Consider the following 19,885-nt stretch of genomic DNA (forward strand, 5'->3'; position numbering starts at 1 on the left):
AGGCAGAAAGGTGTCTACAAAACAATGTCAGGTTGAAATTGAAATAGCACCATTATATTCAAGAAAAACTTTTCCGTGAAATATACTGTCATTGATTTATGTTTATAGATAAATTTTTTAAAATATCTGTTGAGTATATTATAAAAAACCAACCATTATTATTATAATATTTTGTCAGTACTAACCCTTCTCACCCACACTCACTTTTTTTTTTAAATCTCAATTAGAAGTAATTAAAATTAGTTCCTGGGATGTTTTTATTTTTGTATTTTTAATTAGTTTAATAGCTAAGGACATAACTAGTTAGAACAACCACTTATTTGGCAACCTTGAGTTATTAGAAGCATAGCTAAAAATCAGAAAACAAACAAACATAGCTATAATAATAATAATAAATGAAAGAGTAGATGAATCTCTCACCTGTATTCTAAAACCTCATACACATTAGGTTCAAGGCTGCCTATAAATCCCCACTGCAAATTTTTTCTCTAAACACTCAAAAAACCTGTCTCTCCCTCATCTTTAATGAAAATAAACATTTTTATATGGTGGTGAATGTAAATAGTACACAGAAGTATTCAATGATAAATTCACTCTTGAGACAGTTTTAACAAACATTTTTCCCTCACTTCTCCAGAGTAGGGAGGGTAACACAAGGTGGAGGAGTTCCCTGGTGGCTCAGTGGCTTAAGGGTCTACTGTGGCATAGGTTCAGGCCCTGGCTCAAGAATTTCTGTATGTCATGGGCATGGCCAAAAAAAAAAAAAGTGGGGTGGACCAAGCACTTTGCTAGAGCAAACAGGGCCAGCTAACAAAACAGGAATCAAAAAGTATAGGCATGTAGGTCTACTCAGCATAGACTTGTGCCTTCTTCACAACTCTTATGTGGTATATTAATTGATATCATAGTGATTACTTCCACACAGGTAGTAAAGGTTAAATCATCTTTCTTCAGCTATGTTTTGGATGGCAGGGAAGGTGAAATTCACTTTTAAAAAACTTCCGTCCAAGGGGTTCCCATCATGGCTCAATGGAAACGAATCTGACTATATCCATGAGGACGCAGGTTCCATCCCTGGCCTTGCTCAGTGGATTAAGGATCCGGTGTTGCCGTGAGCTATAGTGTAGGTTGCAGACACAGCTCGGATCTGGCTTTGCTGTGGCTGTGGGGCCAGCATTTGCAGGCTTCAGCTCTGATTTGACCCCTAGCCTGGGAACCTCCATATGCTATGGTTGTGACCTTTAAAAAAAAAAAAAAACCCATCCAAAATGATAAAAAATACAAAAGTGTGATTCTAAATGATAGAATGAGATTTCAAATGTCTGGAAACTTCATTTGTGTAAAATGTCTCATTAACCAAGAACTCTAGATAAATTAATTCTTAATAAGGTAACTTCTAGAGTACTCTTGTGTAGGTAGGGGGTTAAGGGTCTGGTGGTGTTTCTGCTGTGGCTCAGGTCTCTGCTTGGTCCAAGTTCAGTCCCTTGACTGGGAACTTCCATATTTTGTGGCTGCAGCCCAAAAAAAGGGGGGGAATTAAAGTAATTTAAGGTCAAATAAACACTAATCTGACCATAACCAAAGACCTAGTGAGTGTATTTTTTTCTGAAATAATTGAATTTTATCTCTGATGCCTTTTATTTATTCAACAGATTGTCTTCACTTTAAAGGGATAGTGTAGTATCTTTTATATGAAACGTTTAGGAAGACAGCTTAAATCAGCCAAAGATTTTTTTTTTTAACCTCTTATTCATGGTATCCTTCGAACATTAACACATTAAGGAATTTTTAACAATATGTAGATTGTGTCCATTATATATTCATTTAATTTGTGAAATGGTCATTGAGTTCCATTTGCTCTTAGAGGTACAGTGATGAACAAGATGAACATTTTCTGCCTTTATGTAATTTATAATCTTATGGGGGGTGCAGACGAGCATACTGATAATTATAATAACAGACATGGTAGAGCTAATAAGACCAGCTTGCTTCAACAGAGCCTACAGTGCAGCTCAGATATTTCTTGGCTTTTTTTTTTTTTTTTTTTTCATTCCTTCCTTGTTCATTCTCTTTTATGAGATCAGTGAAAGAGCTGAAACTTCAGTAAGAATAGCTGTTTCAAACTTAATCTCTTCTCCTTAGACTCTCTCCCTCATTTTCACCTGATGACTGGATTTACCTCTTATTTTAATCAAAGACTTTAATCAAAGCTCTATCACCTTTCAGCTTCTCAAGATGTCTTTGTTTCCATCTGTCCTATCCTTTGGGATCATGTTGTCATTCCTCATTTCCACGACTAAATTCTACTTAAGTTCTTGATCCCAACTCTTTGTGATATTCTTTGCATCTTGCTGAATAAAGTACCTTGTTTTTCACACATAGAATCCATGCCTTGAAACTTCATTTCCTCAGCTTTAACTTCTTCCTTGCAGAAATATTCAGGTTTTCAGTTAATGAAAAATAAAAGCTTTCTTTATTCCTTCAGTCTCTTTCCTTAATCATTAGACATCTTTAGAAAATTGCCTGTCCTGGGAGTTCCCATCATGGCTCAGTGGTTAACGAATCCGACTAGGAACCATGAGGTTGTGGGTTCGGTCCCTGGCCTTGCTCAGTGGGTTAAGGATCCGGTGTTGCCGTGAGCTGTGGTGTAGCTTGCAAACATGGCTCGGATCCCGAGTTGCTGTGGCTCTGGTGTAGGCCAGTGGCTACAGCTCCAATTGGACCTCTAGCCTGGGAACCTCCATATGCCGTGGGAGCGGCCCAAGAAATGGCAAAAAGACAGAAAAGAAAGAAAGAAAATTGCCTGTCCTTTTCTCTTCACCCACCCAGTCTGTAACCCTTGTAATCAGATTTTTATCTCCAACACTGCACTAAAACAACTCAAAAAGTCGCTAATTAACACCAGTTGTTGATTTTGTGCAGTATCTGTCACTGGTGACTGAACATTTCTCCTTAAAACTTTTCTGCCCTCTGAATATGCACATTCCCCCAGGTTCCTGTCCTCTAAGACTTTATCTCCCTCTTCATCCTTCCATCTACTCTTACGGTTTCCCATCAGCTTGTTCAAGAAAGCTCCTAAAACTCTTATTTCCAGCCTCATAACTGTTGCTGGGGTTACGAAATGAGACAAGCAGCATATACCTAATGGCTAGGAGACCTTAGACAAACTAATTTCTCTGAGTTTTAATTTCTGCTTTTGTAAGAAGGAGATGATGTAACCTGCTCTGCCTACTTCACAGCAGCATTTGACCCAGTTGATTATTTTCTTTTCCTTAAAATAGTGTCTTTGCTTGGCTTCCACACTCCCTTGAATTTCCTTCCACCCCACCCCTGTTCCTTCATAGTCTCCTTGTTGGCTTTCTTCTCCTCAATGTCTTAATATTGGGGGCCCTCTAGGATTCATTTCTGCATCTCTTCTCCCCTTTGTACTTGGTGATCCCATGCACACTTAGGGCTTTAAATACTAGCTATATACTAAAACTCCCAAATTTGTGTCTCTAGCCTAGACCTTTCCTTCAAACTCCAGAGTGTTATGTACAATTACCTATTCAGTATTTCCTTCAGATGTCTAAGCATCTCAAACTCACAGTGTCCAGAACTGAACTTTGCCTTTTTCCCTCCAAATCTGTTCTGTTGGTGTCTTTATCTCAGGTAAGGGCAGTTTCTCATGTCTTGTGTTTTATCCATCAGGTAATCTTAATTCTATTGTCAGTATGGGCACCATATTTCAGCCTTTTCCACCTACATTCATAACTACCATCTTATCCACATCACTGTCATATCTCAACCAGATTTCTCAAATAGCTTCTTTTTTTTTTTTTTTTTTTTTTTTTTTTTGCCGTGTCTGCAGCATGTAGAAGTTCTAGCCCAGGGAATGAACCCACACCAAAGCAGTGACCCAAGCCACTGCACTGTCAACAAACACCACATCCTTAACCCTCTGTGCCACAAGGGAACTCCCGAGGTAGCTTCTTAACAGGTCTTCTTCCTTCTGCTTTTGCCCTCTGTTCACAAAAGAGCAGCCAAAGAGTTAGAGCTCTCTCTCTAACTATCCCCATCCAGTGTAACAAAATCCACTATTTCTCCTGTGACTTGACCATTTCTAAACTTTTGTTTTTCAGTATGTTCATGGAGAATAGAGATGAACTTTTATTGCTGATCAGGGATTAGTCATTTAAATGCTTAGTTATTCTGATCCAAGGACATTATAACAAACCATAGGAATTGTTTTGCGACATTTATCTTGAGATAAATATTTACATAGAAAAGCTAACTTTGGAGTTCCCGTCGTGGCTTAGCAGAAACAAATCTGACTAGCATCCATGAGGACGCAGGTTCGATCCCTGGCCTTGCTCAGTGGGTTAAGGAGCTGGCATTGCTGTGAGCTGTGGTGTAGGTCACAGTCACAGCTCGAATCTGGCGTTGCTGTGGTGTAGGCCAACAAGTGCGGCTCCGATTTCGAATCCTAGCCTGGGAACTTCCATATGCCATGGGTGCAGCCCTAAAAAGACAAAAGATAATAATAATTAAAAGAGAAAAGCTAACTTTTAAGGAGTGTCAGAATTATCTAAAGTAACTAAAAGAAAGTCTTATGGGCTGTTATTAAAGAGTTGATGTATTGAAGTTCCTGCTGTGGTGCAGTGGAATGGCAGCGGCTCTGTCTCTGCAGTGCTGAGATGCAGGTTTGATTCCCCAGCCTGGCAGAGTAGGTTAAGGATCTGGTGTTTTCATAGCTGCTGCAGCATAGGATCTAATCCCTGATCCCAGAACTCTGTATACCATGGGGCGGCCAAAAAAAAGATTTAATGTGTTTCCTGTTAATTTGTAGGTTCTTTCTCCATCTCTTGCCTTGCCTCTCTCTGTGTCTCTTTCTCTTTCCCTCCCCCTCCTTGCAGCTTATTTGTTGAAGAAACCAGGTCGTTATTACTGTCAAGTTTTCAGCAGTATGGATTTTGCTGGTTGCATCCCTGTATGTAATATAATGTGTTTTTTCATCTTCTATATTTCCTATAAAGTGATAGTTAGATCTACAGACTTGGTCACATTCAGGTTCAGTTTTTCACTCTTTTTTTTTTCAAGGAGGGGCTAACCGTGTACATAAGATATAAAGTCTAGCTGTTCTCCTCTCATGGTGTTAGCATGGTGTTATGCTGAGGCCCATTAATGCAAAGTTCCTAAATGGTGATGATGTAGTTTTATCCTTTATTCATTTTTTAACTTACTTTTAAAAATTTCACATATACCAACATGTGTGTATGTGTTTGGATAAAGGTTAATGTGAGGAAGTTTTCCTTTCAGTGATTGTTTGCATTCTGATCATTGCTTGGAAAGATTCTTTTGTCCTTTTAGAGTGGCCTGTTAAAAAAGTAAAATAAACATAGAATCTTATGATTTTATTATACCCTTGAAGAGCTTGAATATCTAAGCCAATTTATTAAAGAATTTATCATTCCTTGTCTTAACATTTTCTGAAGAATGTGTCAGAGTTGGAACTGTTATTAGACTAAGAAACTTAAAAGAATTTTTTATGTCCTTTTGTGTTTATAGCCCTCACAACTTATTTCATCCTTTATGGTAATCAACCAGGTAAAGCTTTTTGCAATAGGCTCCCAGCAAAACTCTGTATTTATGTTTGCAGGAAAATCTTTTTCTAAACCTCATGAAATTGTTAATGTCCTATTTAAGCAGAATACTTTTAACAAGAGGGGAATCATAAGCTAAATGAAGTTTTGAGATACGTTTAGGATAAGCTCTTTGCTGTGAGTCACTTTTCCCTGGAAGATCTTGTCCTCGTTGCACCTGAGGGGCGAGGTAGGTAAAGTGTTCTCTGTGCCACTAGCTCCCGGAAAAGTTGGTGAGGAAATCTGGAGGTCAGAACTCTGAATATAACCAACTTTCTAGGTTTAGTATCCAACTTACTTTACATTGTTTTGAGTACGTAAAATTGTTTACATTGGGTATGAGTTACCTTACCTTTTTAAAAAACAAAAACTGGAGTTCCCGTCGTGGCGCAGTGGTTAACGAATCCGACTAGGAACCATGAGGTTTCGGGTTCGGTCCCTGCCCTTGCTCAGTGGGTTAATGATCTGGCGTTGCCGTGAGCTGTGGTGTAGGTTGCAGACGTGGCTCGGATCCCGTGTTGCTGTGGCTCTGGCGTAGGCCGGTGGCTACAGCTCCGATTCAACCCTTAGCCTGGGAACCTCCATATGCCGCGGGAGCAGCCCAAGAAATAGCAACAACAACAACAAAAAAGACAAAAAAAAAACAAACAAACAAACAAAAAAAACCCATTTGATCCTCGGCTTGGGAACTTTTACATGCCAAAGGTGTGGCCAAAATAAATTAAAAAATAAGAGCTCACACTGCAGCATACTAGTAGCCAGATTCCTGGTTCTGACCTAAAGGCAATTTCTGGCTATGCATTTAGATTTTAGAAATGATAGTATAGTTTTCTACGCTACCACACCACTAACTCCTTCCAGCATGCATAAGGTGAAGCAGATAACATTTTATGCGCAAAGTAGTTAAGGCTCTGAGAGTCTTAGCCATTGCCGCACTTAATAAATGGCTGTCCTAGAACTGGAATCCAGGTGTCTCTGATTCCAAGTCTACGTTCTCTCTACCACAGCTTATTGAAGATGAGAAGGAAAGGAGGCAGGTAGATCATTTAAGGAATCACTGTGTTCTTCAAGGGAGAGATGATTAGGGCCTTAAACAAGCAATGGGAACAGAACAGAAACCAGATTTAAGGATTTATTCTCTCTCTCTCTTTTTTTTTTTTTTTTTTTTTTTTTTTTTTTTGCTTTTTAGGGCCACACTCGCAGCACATGGAGGTTCCCAGGCTCGGGGTCTAATCGGAGCTACAGCTGCTGGCCTACGCCACAGCCACACCAGATCTGAGTTGCGTCTGCAACGTACACCACAGCTCACTGCAATGCCAGATCCTTAACCCACTGAGTGAGGCCAGGGATCGAACCTGAAACCTCGTGGTTCCTAGTCAGATCGTTTTCTCTGTGCCTCGACGGGAACTCCCTAAGGGTTTTACTTAATTTGGCAGATTAGATGTGGAGAATGAGAGACTAGAATGATTGAAAATGTGAACTTCCTTGTGTGTGGATGAACGGTCTTGGTGGGAAAAGAAGCATTTTAGGGGAGGGGTGCTCTTTGTCCCTCTTTCTATATGGAATTCTGTATATTGATTGAGATATTTGTGGTATATTTAGTTAAAGACATCCAGTAGGCACTTTAAAATTCAGGATGCTGCTCAGATTATTTGATGTCTATTGGTAGGGAGTACAAGGAATTTAAACAGGGAATATTCTTAATTCCTGTGGCACTATGTTAATGCTGTGGAACTAACCTAATGAGAATATAAATTCATAGCTCTACCAAGGGACTGCCCTGAGGTTTAAGGTCTCACCAAATTCCCACTGTGATGGACCACACCCATGTGCTTAGAACAGCGTTTCTGTCTATGGATGTATATTGCTATATTCTTGGGAAGATAGATTAGAAAAAGACATCATATTCTTGAAAGCATTTTAATTCATTAATATGATTTAATGTTGAGGTTACACAAAATAGTCAATAAACAGTATTTAATAGCCAGAGTGTTGAAAGAAAGGAATTCACATGTGTGGTTTATGTTGGATAATATGGCAGTGACTTGTGTATGTGCCCTTGCACAAGTCCTGCCCTGTGGAAGGTTGTACAAACAGTAACGTTGGTAAGATGACTATTAGCTACAAGCCAGGAGATTTTATTGAAATAACAAATCAGAACTCAATTACCTATTTCAGTGTGTCACTTTTAAAAACAGACCTTCTCTAACACTCTGTGTGGTCTCCTACTGGGAACTTCAAAGCACATAAATTAAAAGACCCTCCCTTAGCCCTTATGAAGTAACTCACAGGTTTGTTAACTCTTCCTTGATTATCTAGCTGAGTTGAAAACTTAAACTGGGAGGGGAACGGGAGGGCCTGATATTCCCCCCAGTGATTAACCATTAGGTCTCGAATCTAGTAGAAAATACTTGTTGGTTAAGTCTCTAAATATAAATTTCATTTGGCTCCCTTTGTTTTTTATTAAGTAATGAAAATCATTTTTTAAAAATACCTAGCACTGTGCTAATAATTTATGAGAAATAAAGTACAGAAGGCACAGTCTCCCCCCTTGGCCCTTGAGACATGTGCGACCTTGAATGGTTTTATTCATAATTTGTTAGGTGATGATAGGATGCTTGCCTTTGTCAGAGGATTTGAGTATCAAATTATGGATAAAACTTTTAAATTCTTAGCCTAATAGGCGTGAAAAATAAAAGTTAAGTGACGCTTTTAACTACAGTAGTTCTCCAACAACCTCTTTGCTATAACATTACTTTCTAAATTTCATCTGTATTTCACAGGAATATTTCTCACTGAAGAAATGTTGTGCAGTAATGAACTCTGATTTAAAGCCTTTGATGATTGGTTCATTTTTAGAAGCCAATTGTAAAGTAGAATAGACGTTACAGAACTTGTGGTTCAATTCCTTCTTTCTCCAGATGTGGAAAAGGACCCCAGAATATCTAGTTAATTGGACCTTGTCTGAAATTATCCCAGCTATTTAGAGACAAAAGAGGAACTAGAACATGGGTTTTTTACTTCATGGCTTCCTCTTATATAACTTATTATTTATCTCACTGCTTGCTAATTGAAAGCATATGCATTATTCCTATATTTTCAGTTATTTGCTCATTTATTTTTACATTATTTCTGCATGATAATCAAGGAATGTTGTCTCTGATTACAGAAAAGAAAATGTGATTTGCCTAATGTCACATACAAATAAATAAAACGGAGACTAAAACCCCTATCTTCTGTTATCTGATATATTGCTTTTTTTATACCACCAAACTATTTTTCCATATTATTGCCACAAGTATTGTTTACAGATTTTTCATCCTAGGAAGCTTCTTCAAACTGAGAACATTAAGAAAGAGTGATGGGCTCTGTTGTGGGGAAATAATCCAGCGATCCCTTTCAGCAAAATTCCATCTGGGGTTTTTTCTTTGTTTAATGAAGGTTTTTTGTTTGTTTTCTTGTTTTGTTTTTTGAGTTATAGTTGATGTACAACATTACATAAGTTTCAGCTGTACAATATAGTGATTCACTTTTTTTTGGCCATGCCATGGTGTACAGAAGTTCCCAGGCCAGGGAGCAAACCCAGGCCACAGCAATGATAATTAACCACAATCCTTAACCACTAGGCTACAAGGGAACTCCAGTGAGTCACAATTTTTAAAGATTATATTCCATATATAGTTATTAGAAAATATTGGCTGTATTCCCTGTGTTGTACAATATATTCTTGTAGCTTATTTATTTTATGGATAGTAGTTGGTACCTCTTAATCTCCTAACCCTATGTTGCCTCTCCCCCAAATTCCACCTTTATAGACAGTTTTCATTAACTTGGCTCTATTTCATTTAAAATTTGAATTTATCACTCAACTGAAGTTTGCAGCTAGAGGACAGTTTCAACATAGAATTACAGATTTGAACTGATTTGTAGGTAGTAACTGCTTTCGTTCACAATGGTATACTTTTTAAACTTTCTATTAAATATATATGAGTAGTCTTTTCTTTTTCTAATTTTTATTGAAGTATAATATACATCTACAATTACACATAATTAGCCTACAGCTTGATGAGTTTTCATAACTGAACATACCTGTGTAACCAGCACCTGGTTTAAGTTCAGTGTCAGCCTCCCAGAAACTCCCCTTACACTGTCTCCTAGTGACTACCCCCATCCTGCTGCCTGTCAAGGTAATGACTGTAACAGAAGAGTCTTTCAAAATAAGATCAGGTACTTCACTAGTCAGAGTCATGTCTTTTGTATTTGCTACAGATATGATGAGGATGAGAAAAGAAAATTTTCTCTATTCTTATCAACATGAAAATAATTGCTAAAGACAAAAAAAAAAAAAAAATGAGAATTCTCTCATCACCAAGTCGTATTTACCAGTTTAATATTCAGTCAGAGTAATCCTGAGAGATTCAACTCTCTCATGCAGCTTTGGCAATATCTTGGAGTCTCTGTGAGTAACTTTTGTCTCCTGAAACAAAACACAGAGTAGAAGTTCCCATTGTGGCTCAGCAGAAACGAATCCGACTAGTGTCCATGAGGATGCAGGTTCAATCCCTGGCCTTGCTCATGAGTCGGGGATCCGGCATTGCTATGAGCTGTGGTGTAGATCACAGATGCAGCTTGGATCCTGTGTTGGCTGTGCTGTACGCTGGCAGCTGTAGCTCCAAGTCGACCCCTAGCCTGGGAACTTCCATATGCTGTGGGTGTGGCTCTAAAAAGCAAAAAAAAAAAAAAAAATGGATGTTGCCCCCCCCCCACCTCCACTGCGTGACCATTCCTCACTAGGGAGGAGACATGAGGGAATGATTGTAGTTTGTGATGCAGGACTGAAGATAGGTTTCTGACGTCAGTAATTGGAATTTTGTGGGAGATTTTTAATTCTGCAACTTTTGTATTAAATATAACTGCTTCCCTTAACTTAAAAAAATTGGTTAAAATCCTTCCATCTTAATTTAAAATATTTTATCTATAACATTGTCTTCTCTATCTCTTGTTTTTTACCAGGACCCCTGAACAGTGTCCCAGCGTGGTTTCATTGTTGTCAGAGAGTTACAATCCTCACGTGCGTTACGGAGCCGCAATGGCCCTGGGTATCTGCTGTGCTGGTACAGGAAACAAGGTAAACCCAAAGCCAGTGAGGTCAGTCCTTTCCTGGCGCCGGACTGTTTTCCCTGGCAGAAAAGTTTAGGTAATAGCTGTGAAAGTACAAGTGTGCTGTGATCTGTAAGCCTTAACTTGCTTCACAAAGCTCCCCCAAACTGCCTTACTTTACTGCTCGGGATTGCTCAGAGCCTTCTAAGAACAAACGGTCATCATCGCATTACATGGGTGGCTCGAAGGGAAACAGTGCTGCTGAATTTCTTTCTGTTTGAAAGCACTGATTTCTTTCGAAAGAAGAAAAAGTACTTTTTCTTCTTTCAAGAACTGCTCTAGTCATTTTACATGGTTATTTTACATGTTTAATTTGAATAATTAGTATTGCGAAAATCGAAGTTCTTTTAGGCTACCGTAGTCAGCTCAGTTTGATGCTTTTTGGGTTTTGGGTTTTTTTTGTTTTTTTTTTTGTCTTTTTGTCTTTTTGCCATTTCTTGGGCCGCTCCCGCAGCATGTGGAGGTTCCCAGGCTAGGGGTCGAATCAGAGCTGTAGCTGCCAGCCTACGCCAGAGCCACAGCAACGCAGGATCCAAGCCCTGTCTGTGACCCACACCACAGCTCACGGCAACGCCGGATCGTTAACCCACTGAGCAAGGGCGGGGATTGAACCCACAACCTCATGGTTCCTAGTTGGATTTGTTAACCACTGCGCCACAACGGGAACTCCTGATTTTTTTTGGTTGTTTTAAGCTTACACTTAACTGCTCTTTGCCTTTTTTCTCCTCACGAACATAATAGGTAACCTGGTGTTTGTTAAGCCCTCAAAACTGACAAAATAGTCAGGTCAGGCACATCGATGACTTGAAAGCAGTTTGTCATGAAAATCATAAGGAAATGAACTAATTCTTTAATAATATGTGGCATAATCACCACATTTTGCCTTTCATAGCACACACAAACACACCTTGGCCAGTTCCTCAAAAGGTGACCTTTTCATAACGCACAGAGTGCACACATGCACGCACACACGCACACACACACACACACACAAACACACATACTTGCTTCACAAAACTCCCCAGAACATCCTTACTTTACTGCGCAGGATTGCTGGGGGGGGAGAACAGTTTGTTCCCAGTGTCTTTATGTCAGAAAGGAGCCTCTTTTTAAATCATCTCTTGTCTAGACTAAAGTAAGACAAAGCATAATTATTAGTTTATTGAGTGATTCAGGAATTAGATTTTAACTTGCTTTTCTTGAATAAATTTAATAAATCACCTTTTCTAGTCACATGAAACGTTGAAGCTAGAATTAAAATAGGCATTTTTGGGAGTTCCTGTCATGGCTCAGCAGAAATGAATCCAACTAGGAACCATGAAGATACAGGTTAAATCCCTGGCCTCGATCATTGGGTTAAGAATCCAGCATTGCCGTGAGCTGTGTTGTAGGTCCAGACACAGCTCGGATCCTGCGTTGCTGTGGCTCTGGTGTAGGCCAGCAGCTACAGCTCCGATTCGTCCCCTAGCCTGGGAACCTCCATATGCCATGGGTGCAACCCTAAAAAAAAAAATACAGAAAAATAAAGTAAAATAAAATAGGCATTTACACTATATGTGGCAAGAATTGTATAAAAATTTAAAGAGAGGGAGTTCCCGTCGTGGCGCAGTGGTTAACGAATACGACTAGCAACCATGAGGTTGTGGGTTCGGTCCCTGCCCTTGCTCAGTGGGTTAACGATCCAGCGTTGCCGTGAGCTGTGGTGTAGGTTGCAGATGCGGCTCGTATCCCGCGTTGCTGTGGCTCTGGCGTAGGCCGGTGGCTACAGCTCCGATTCAACCCCTAGCCTGGGAACCTCCATATGCCGCGGGAGCGGCCCAAGAAATAGCAACAACAACAACAACAACAAAAAATTTAAAGAGAGACATACCCTTCCAACATTTCATTCTGTCTCCTCACCCCGCTTTGTTTTTCTTCATGGTACTTGTCACCACCTTACATACTCTTACACCTATTTATTTCGTTTCCATCTCCTCTCCACCAAAATGGGAAGTCCCTGAGAACAGAATGTTTACTGCTAGAACCTAACGTCAGACCTGGCGCATAGTAGATTTTCTGCAAACAGTTGTCAAATGAATGATGGAGGGAAGATCATTTTAAGGATATAATGACGAACAAGTTGGACGTGGTCTCTGCCCTCACAGTTTTGTTTTTTAAATGTTTTCGTTTCTTTTGAAGGAGAATTTCTTGTAGGAGAAGGTATCTTCAGTTTTATTAGAAAAGTCATTGTGCATATAAAATGCAGTTTATAGGAATTGGCCTTCATTTTTTTTTTTGGCACAGATTTGTTCTATAAACAAAGGAAAAATACAGTTGGATATTTTACCGAGTATTTACTCCTTGGGGTCTTTAGTAGAAATTTATGTCAGACCTTGTAAGTTAAATGTAAATTAGATTTTTTTTCTTTCCAGGTTATTCTAAACTTAATGTGGTATCTAGGAGCAAATGTTCTTTGAGACACAGCATCTGACAAGTTAACTCAATGAAAAATTTTCATTACTCATACTAAGCAAGTCTGCTTTATTTCTAGATAGTTCGTATGATCTACACATCAATACCTATCTGTCTGAAGTTTGGTATTTTAATTCTTTTTTCTTAAAAACATGAAACATCAGAGTTCCCATTGTGGCTCTACAGTAATGAACCCAACTAGTATCTATTAGGATGCAGGTTCAGTCCCTGGCCCTGCTCAGCGGATTAAGGATCTGGCGTTGCTGTGAGCTGCAGTGTAGGTCGCAGATGCAGCTTAGATGTGGCTTTGCTGTGACTGTGGCGTAGGCCTGCAGCTGTGGCTTCAATTCAACCCCTAGCCTGGGAACTTCCATATGCCGCAGGTGCAGCCCTAAAAAGACAAAGCAAATAAAAAACATGAAACATCTATTTATTCTAAAACACAGCTTTCTTTTTTTTTTTTTTTTTGGTGATGCTCATAACATGTGGAATTTCCTGGGCCAGGGATCATACCCATGCCACAGCAATGACAACACCAGATCCTTAACTGCTAGGCCACCAGGGAACTCCCTAAAATATATCGCTGCAATTATATCACATGCCTCAAAGACCAAGTTAGTGTCTTTTTACTTACAAGTTAGAAATTTTGTTATGTTTTTATCACAACTACTTTGTAAATAATGACTATAAATGAGTATCATTTGAAAAACTCATAAACAGTGGTGCTGCACTTTTCAGGGAAGTGGGGAGAAAAAATACATCTATTTGGTATGTGTATTATCTGTTAATAGCTCTGGGGGGGTTGTTTGTGTTTTGGTTTTTTTGTTTTTGTTTGTTTTTTTTGCTTTTTAAGGCCACACCCAAGACACATGGAGGTTCCCAGGCTAGGGGTCAAATCAGAGCTGTGGCTGCTGGCCTACACCACAGCCGCAGCAACGTCAGATCCGAGCCACATCTGTGACCTACACCGTAACTCACAGCACTGCCGGATCCTTAACCCACTGAGCAAGGCCATATCCTCACGGATCCTAGTCAGGCGTGTTTCCACTGAGCCATGATGGGAACTCCAATAGCTCTGATTTTTTTAAAAAAATAGATAAGTAAGTTGGCATATGAAGAAATTTAAAGTCATTTTTCACCCCCCACCAAAAAAAATGTATCAATTTATTCTTCCTTTACTTGGCTTTAGAACAAAGGATATTTGGAAAGTGACATTAAAATTAGTTTGATAATCATATAAACTTATTGCTCCATTCCTCCAGATTTATATCTACCTAAAGACCTCATAAGGAGCACTGAAAAAAAGGGTGTTAATAGAAGTTATATAGGGCCGAAGAGTTCTTGCTCAAATAATGAACAAATGCTAGATATACAAAATTCTAGTGGTTTCTTTAATAAGGCTTCCTGAAGCTTTTGTTGTGATACCTATATTCCTGGAGCCCTTGATACACAGCTCACGGCAACGCCGGATCCTTAACCCACTGAGCAAGGCCAGGGATCAAACCCACAACCTCATGGTTCCTAGTCGGATTTGTTAACCACTGCGTCATGACAGGAACTCCATGGCAATTTACCTTTTAACTCTGTTTCCTTGTTCGTAAAGATTGTGTTGCATTGTTATTGTTTTAGGATTAAGGGGATTATATGGAAAACATATATAAAATACTTCCCACTGCACCTTGAAAATAATATGTGTTTATCAAACATTAATCTCATTTTTGGGAGTTCCCTTCATAGCTCAGTGGTTAATGAACCCAACTACAATCCATGAGGATGCGGGTTCCATCCCTGGCCTCGATCAGTGGATTAAGGATCCAGCGTTGCCGTGAGCGGTGGTGTAAGTTGCAGACTCAGCTCAGATCTGGCATTGATATGGTTGTGGTGATCCAAGCCTGGGAACTTCCATGTGCTGAGAATGTGGCTCTGAAAAGCAAAAAAAAAAAAAAAAAAATCTCATTATTTCTTACTTTCTTTTTGACCTCTCTTACCCCAAGACAGGAGCACTTGTGTCCTATAAGCTTCCTTTTCAGATCCCATCAATTATATCAGAATTTAAAAATATACTCAGTTCTGGAGTTCCCGTCGTGGCGCAGTGGTTAACGAATCCGACTAGGAACCATGAGGTTGCGGGTTCGGTCCCTGGCCTTGCTCAGTGGGTTAACGATCCGGTGTTGCGGTGAGCTGTGGTGTAGGTTGCAGACGCGGCTCGGATCCTGTGTTGCTGTGGCTCTGGCGTAGGCCAGTGGCTACAGCTCTGATTCGACCCCTAGCCTGGGAACCTCCATATGCCGCGGGAGCGGCCCAAAGAAATAGCAAAAAGACAAAAAAATATATATATATATGTGTATATATATATGTATATATATATACTCAGTTCTGAACTGTTGTGTTCAAGTAGTCTTAAATTCACTTGTGATTACACTGTCAGATGAAAATATTGACTTAGAATGACAGCAGCTAATCTGAAAGTGTAGCTATATGAACTTTATTAACTTTTTTTTTTTTATGCTTTCAGGAAGCAATTAATTTGTTAGAACCAATGACGAATGACCCTGTGAACTATGTGAGGCAAGGAGCTCTCATAGCTTCAGCTCTCATCATGATCCAGCAGACTGAAATCACTTGTCCAAAGGTGAGCAAAAAAATTCTCTAGAAGAGCTGATGCACACTTTTCTTTAGTATCTTACTTTCTTTTAAGGACTTTTTACCTCAACCATGGTGAATAGTGAACTCACCAGAAGTAAAAGTTTTGAAACAGGAGAATGAGAAAACTTTAAATATATAATATTTTAATGCATGTTTTTATAGATTTATGGTCACTTTATTAATTCAACTGGATAGCCATACTTGAAAAATTAGAACTCATGAGTTGTTGAAATCATAAAAATCAGCTTAATTTTTTGCCTCTTACTGTCCTTTTAAAATTTATTCAGTGAGATAGGAGTTCCCATCATGGTGTAGCAGAAACAAATCCGATTAGGAGCCATGAGGGTGCAGGTTCAATCCCTGGCCTAGCTCAGGGGGTTGAGGTTCCGGCATTGCCGTGAGCTGTGGTGTAGGTGGAAGACTTGGATCTGGCGTTGCTGTGGCTCTGGCACAGGCCCGCAGCTATAACTCCAATTAGACCCCTAGCGTGGGAACTTCCATATGCCGAGAGTGCGGCTCTGAAAAGACAAAACCAAAACTTTTATTCAGTGAGATAACTTGTTCTTCTGATATGAGATGCATTCTCAGTGGCCGTGACTTTTTTCATCCATCCTTGTGAGGCAGTAAAAAGTCCTACAGTCCCTATATTAGTGCGTACAACCTCAGTCTAGAAATGAGTACATCCGCATTCTCTGTTAGACTGTCCTTGCCCTCATGGGAGCTCCCATGGGCAGGGTTTCAAATGGCTCGGAGAAGGCTTTTTTTCTTCTTGACCCACATCTATGCACAGAAACACTCCTGCATGTTTTGCCCTTCTTGTAGGTAGGAGTATAATAGGCCCTCAGTGCAGCTTTGCCTGCCTCTCCCTCTCTTTCCCTCCCCCCACTTCTTTTTCCTCCCTCTCTAATTGCTTGTGCCTCAGTCAGTAGCTAATGCCTCTTAATGTGTCAGGTATCAGTGCAGAGTGACCACAGGGCCTCTCTGAAGTCCATCTCTAGTAGGCTTAGAATTGGCGGGAAGGTGTAAAGCCCAGCTTTGCCCATAGAAATCCTCTTCACATATCCTTCTACAGTTCAGTTCTCATACATACACTGGGTGACTTCATAACAGATTTTGAGGCAACTGTTTTAAAATGTCCTTGTGATAATCTTTCAGACCTCATTTCACAGTTTGATGTTTGATGTAGAGTTGAGAAACAGAAAATGCATAGGTCTTATTTTTATAGACACTAAAAATTACCGTGTTTGACATATTGAATAGATGTATATAGCTTGTGCAGTCGTTTTAGATCTCTTAATTCTTAAAGTTAGGACATTTAACAATCTTGTGTTAATTCCGTTCCTGTGTGAGAAGCAGTCAAAGAAACTGAAAACTGAAAAGACAGCTGACATACTGTTTTCTGCTTCATCAAGCAGAGGTAGAGCACCCTCATTTTCAGCAAAGTAGATTGTTGGGGGGCAGATAGCGTGGAAAAGAAAAAACCTTTTAGAACTCACTGATTATTCTGTGGAACTTTGTTTAATAGATTTCAGTTTCTGAGCAGTTGCTATCATTTTTGTTGGGTTTTTTTGTCCTTTCTTTGTTAGAATCACTTTTATAACTTTGATTATTGCAAAAATAGAATCAAACTTCTCTTTCTGTTTTAATAATGTATTACTTAACGTATTATATCTTCTATAATATAAATCTCTTTCAAACAAACTACATTTTTTGGGGGGATTTGTTGTTGTTTGACTACATCCCAGCATGCAGAAGTTCCAGAGCCAGGGATCAAACCCAGAACACAGCAGCAGCAACAATGCAATCTTAACCTCTAAACCACCAAAGAACTCTTGTTTTTGCTTTTTAAATGGAGCAGTTACAAATAGCTTTTGCATCTTCTATTTCTACTTTTGATCTTCTGTTGAGCTTTATCAGCTGGAGGTTATCCAGCTGAGTGATACATTAACAAAGGAAGCCTGGCCATGGAACATACCTCTTATAATAATATATAGGTATTTATTCACTTTGACCTCACATATTGCTTTCATGTTATATGTTTTGTGAACATGACAAACGTTTTGCCATTTTCCCATCCTCTGCTGTAGTATTTCATTGATTTTTACAACCATAAGCTCTTCACCAGCAGTGGCAGAGCACTTTGCAGTGGGAATAGGTAGGCTGTGTAGTTTCAAAAAGCCTTCAACTATTTATTATCATAAACAAATACAATTTTTTCAGGTTTAGGAAAAGTGAAAAAATAATGAAAATTTAAATAATTAGTATTTTGTAATTATTCTATAAATTTTTGTTGAACCAAGTCTAAGTTGATATGAATATGTGGGGTACACTTCTATCTAAACATTGTATCAGAATCTTGGGTATTAAGAGTGTTGAAATGTAGTTACAGCTGGTAAGGTAGCCTTTCCCATTAATATAAACACAGTGGGGAAAGTTAAATGTGTATCCCACTGAGTACAAAAGCAAAACTGGGGAGTTCTCGTTGTGGCTCAGTGCTAACAACCCAGCTAGTATCAATAAGAATGCGAGTTCAATCCCTGGCCTTGCTCAGTGGGTTAGGGATCCGGCATTGCCTTGGCTATGGTGTACGCCGGCACCTGTAGCTCGGCACCTGTAGCTCCGATTCAACCCCCTAGCCCAGGAACTTCCCTATGCCACAGGTGCGACCCTGAAAAATAAAAAAAAAACAAAAAACAAAACCGCATTTGACAAATGTTTTTTTCTGGTAATACTATCCCTTAGAACAAAATTGTTAGTTCTTAAATCCTTCAAGTTTGTTTCATTGTTTTCTGTTGTTAAGCGTGTGATCAAGAGCTTTGTAGATTGTAGTTTATATCGCTTCTCTTTTAGCTGATAATTGCTAAGAGGACATTAATATTCTTTTGGAGTGGTATGTGACATTTTGCTGAAAAGAAAAAGCTGTTAACAAGCTTGAAGAGAATTAAGTTCTCAAAGCTACTGAGTCCTAATCACGAGGTTACAAACTAGTCTGTGAGATAAAGTGAAAACGCCTTGAAATCAAAGATCAAATGTTAATTTCATCAAGACTATAACCCCCACCACCACCAATGAAATCCAAAAACAACATTTCTCAGATATTTTGTGAGATTCAAGTTGGAAATTTCCAAAGGAAATGTTTTTTGTGTAATCATGATCTGCGTCATATCCTTTGACAGAATGCCGTCTTAACACTAAGCTCCACACATTGTGGTCTTAGTTTAACTCCCATGCGCCTTTGCTTTTCTTCTGCCAGTTTCTTGCTCACTCACTCTCACAAACATAGACCTGGGAACATGCATACATCCTTGGAAAGCTCTTATACCAGAGATTCAGAACCACTTAACTAAAATATTGTTTTCAGGAGTTCCCATCGTGGTGCAGTGGTTAACGAATCTGACTAGGAACCATGAGGTTGCGGGTTCGTTCCCTGGCCTTGCTCAGTGGATTAAGGATCTGGCGTTGCCGTGAGCTGTGGTGTAGGTCACAGTCATGGCTCGGATCCCACGTTGCTGTGGCTCTGGCTTAGGCTGGCAGCTGTAGCTCCAATTCGACCCCTCGCCTGGGAACCTCCATGTGCCGTGGGAGTGGCCCAAGAAATGGCAAAAAGACCAAAAAATAAATAAATAAAATAAAATAAAATACTGTTTTTGTATAGGTCCTTGGAGTTGTTTTATCTCAAGAACCCATCTCTCCTCTTTATAAAGAATCTACCTTTTGTTTTTCTTATTAAATGAACTCCACCTTGAGCAGTTATTTGAACATGTGTATAACAAGTATCATACGTAGAATCAGATAAAAACATTGCAGTTGAAGAATCGGCTCTGGTACTCCTTTTTGCCTAATATCATCTAGCCTAAGGCCTGCCACAGAGAACTTCTCCCACCACTGACATGTACACTTTTTGGAAATAGGGTGATATTTGGCTAAGTTTGATGAGCTTTTGCAGGTTCAAAGTAAATCAGCATGAAATTTTATATCATAAGGTTTTATTTTATAGCATAACACGT

The 19,885-nt window shown here is 39.3% G+C and overlaps 1 protein-coding gene across 4 annotated transcripts in view; it reads left to right on the forward strand.

Moving 5' to 3' along the window:
• The window catches only part of PSMD1 (proteasome 26S subunit, non-ATPase 1), a 104,597-nt gene that overhangs the window by 54,062 nt on the left and 30,650 nt on the right, over positions 1–19,885 (forward strand). For 3 of the 4 annotated variants that reach the window (XR_014830192.1, XR_014830193.1, XM_001925902.8), the window contains exons 17-18: positions 10,635–10,749; positions 15,748–15,864. Coding sequence is in view for 1 of the 4 variants with exons in the window: in XM_001925902.8 (XP_001925937.3) it covers positions 10,635–10,749; positions 15,748–15,864 (232 nt within the window). In the remaining 3 variants the exon portion in view is untranslated. Of the gene's footprint in view, positions 1–10,634; positions 10,891–12,603; positions 13,625–15,747; positions 15,865–19,885 lie in introns of those variants that run through there. The other variant, XR_014830194.1, reaches the window with a different exon arrangement.

This window comes from Sus scrofa, chromosome 15 (assembly GCF_054392235.1).
Source record: "Sus scrofa isolate SSC_HxYL_T2T_F1_AM1 chromosome 15, Sscrofa_HxYL_maternal_Yorkshire_Landrace_v2.0, whole genome shotgun sequence".
Classification (NCBI taxonomy): Eukaryota; Metazoa; Chordata; class Mammalia; order Artiodactyla; family Suidae; genus Sus; species Sus scrofa.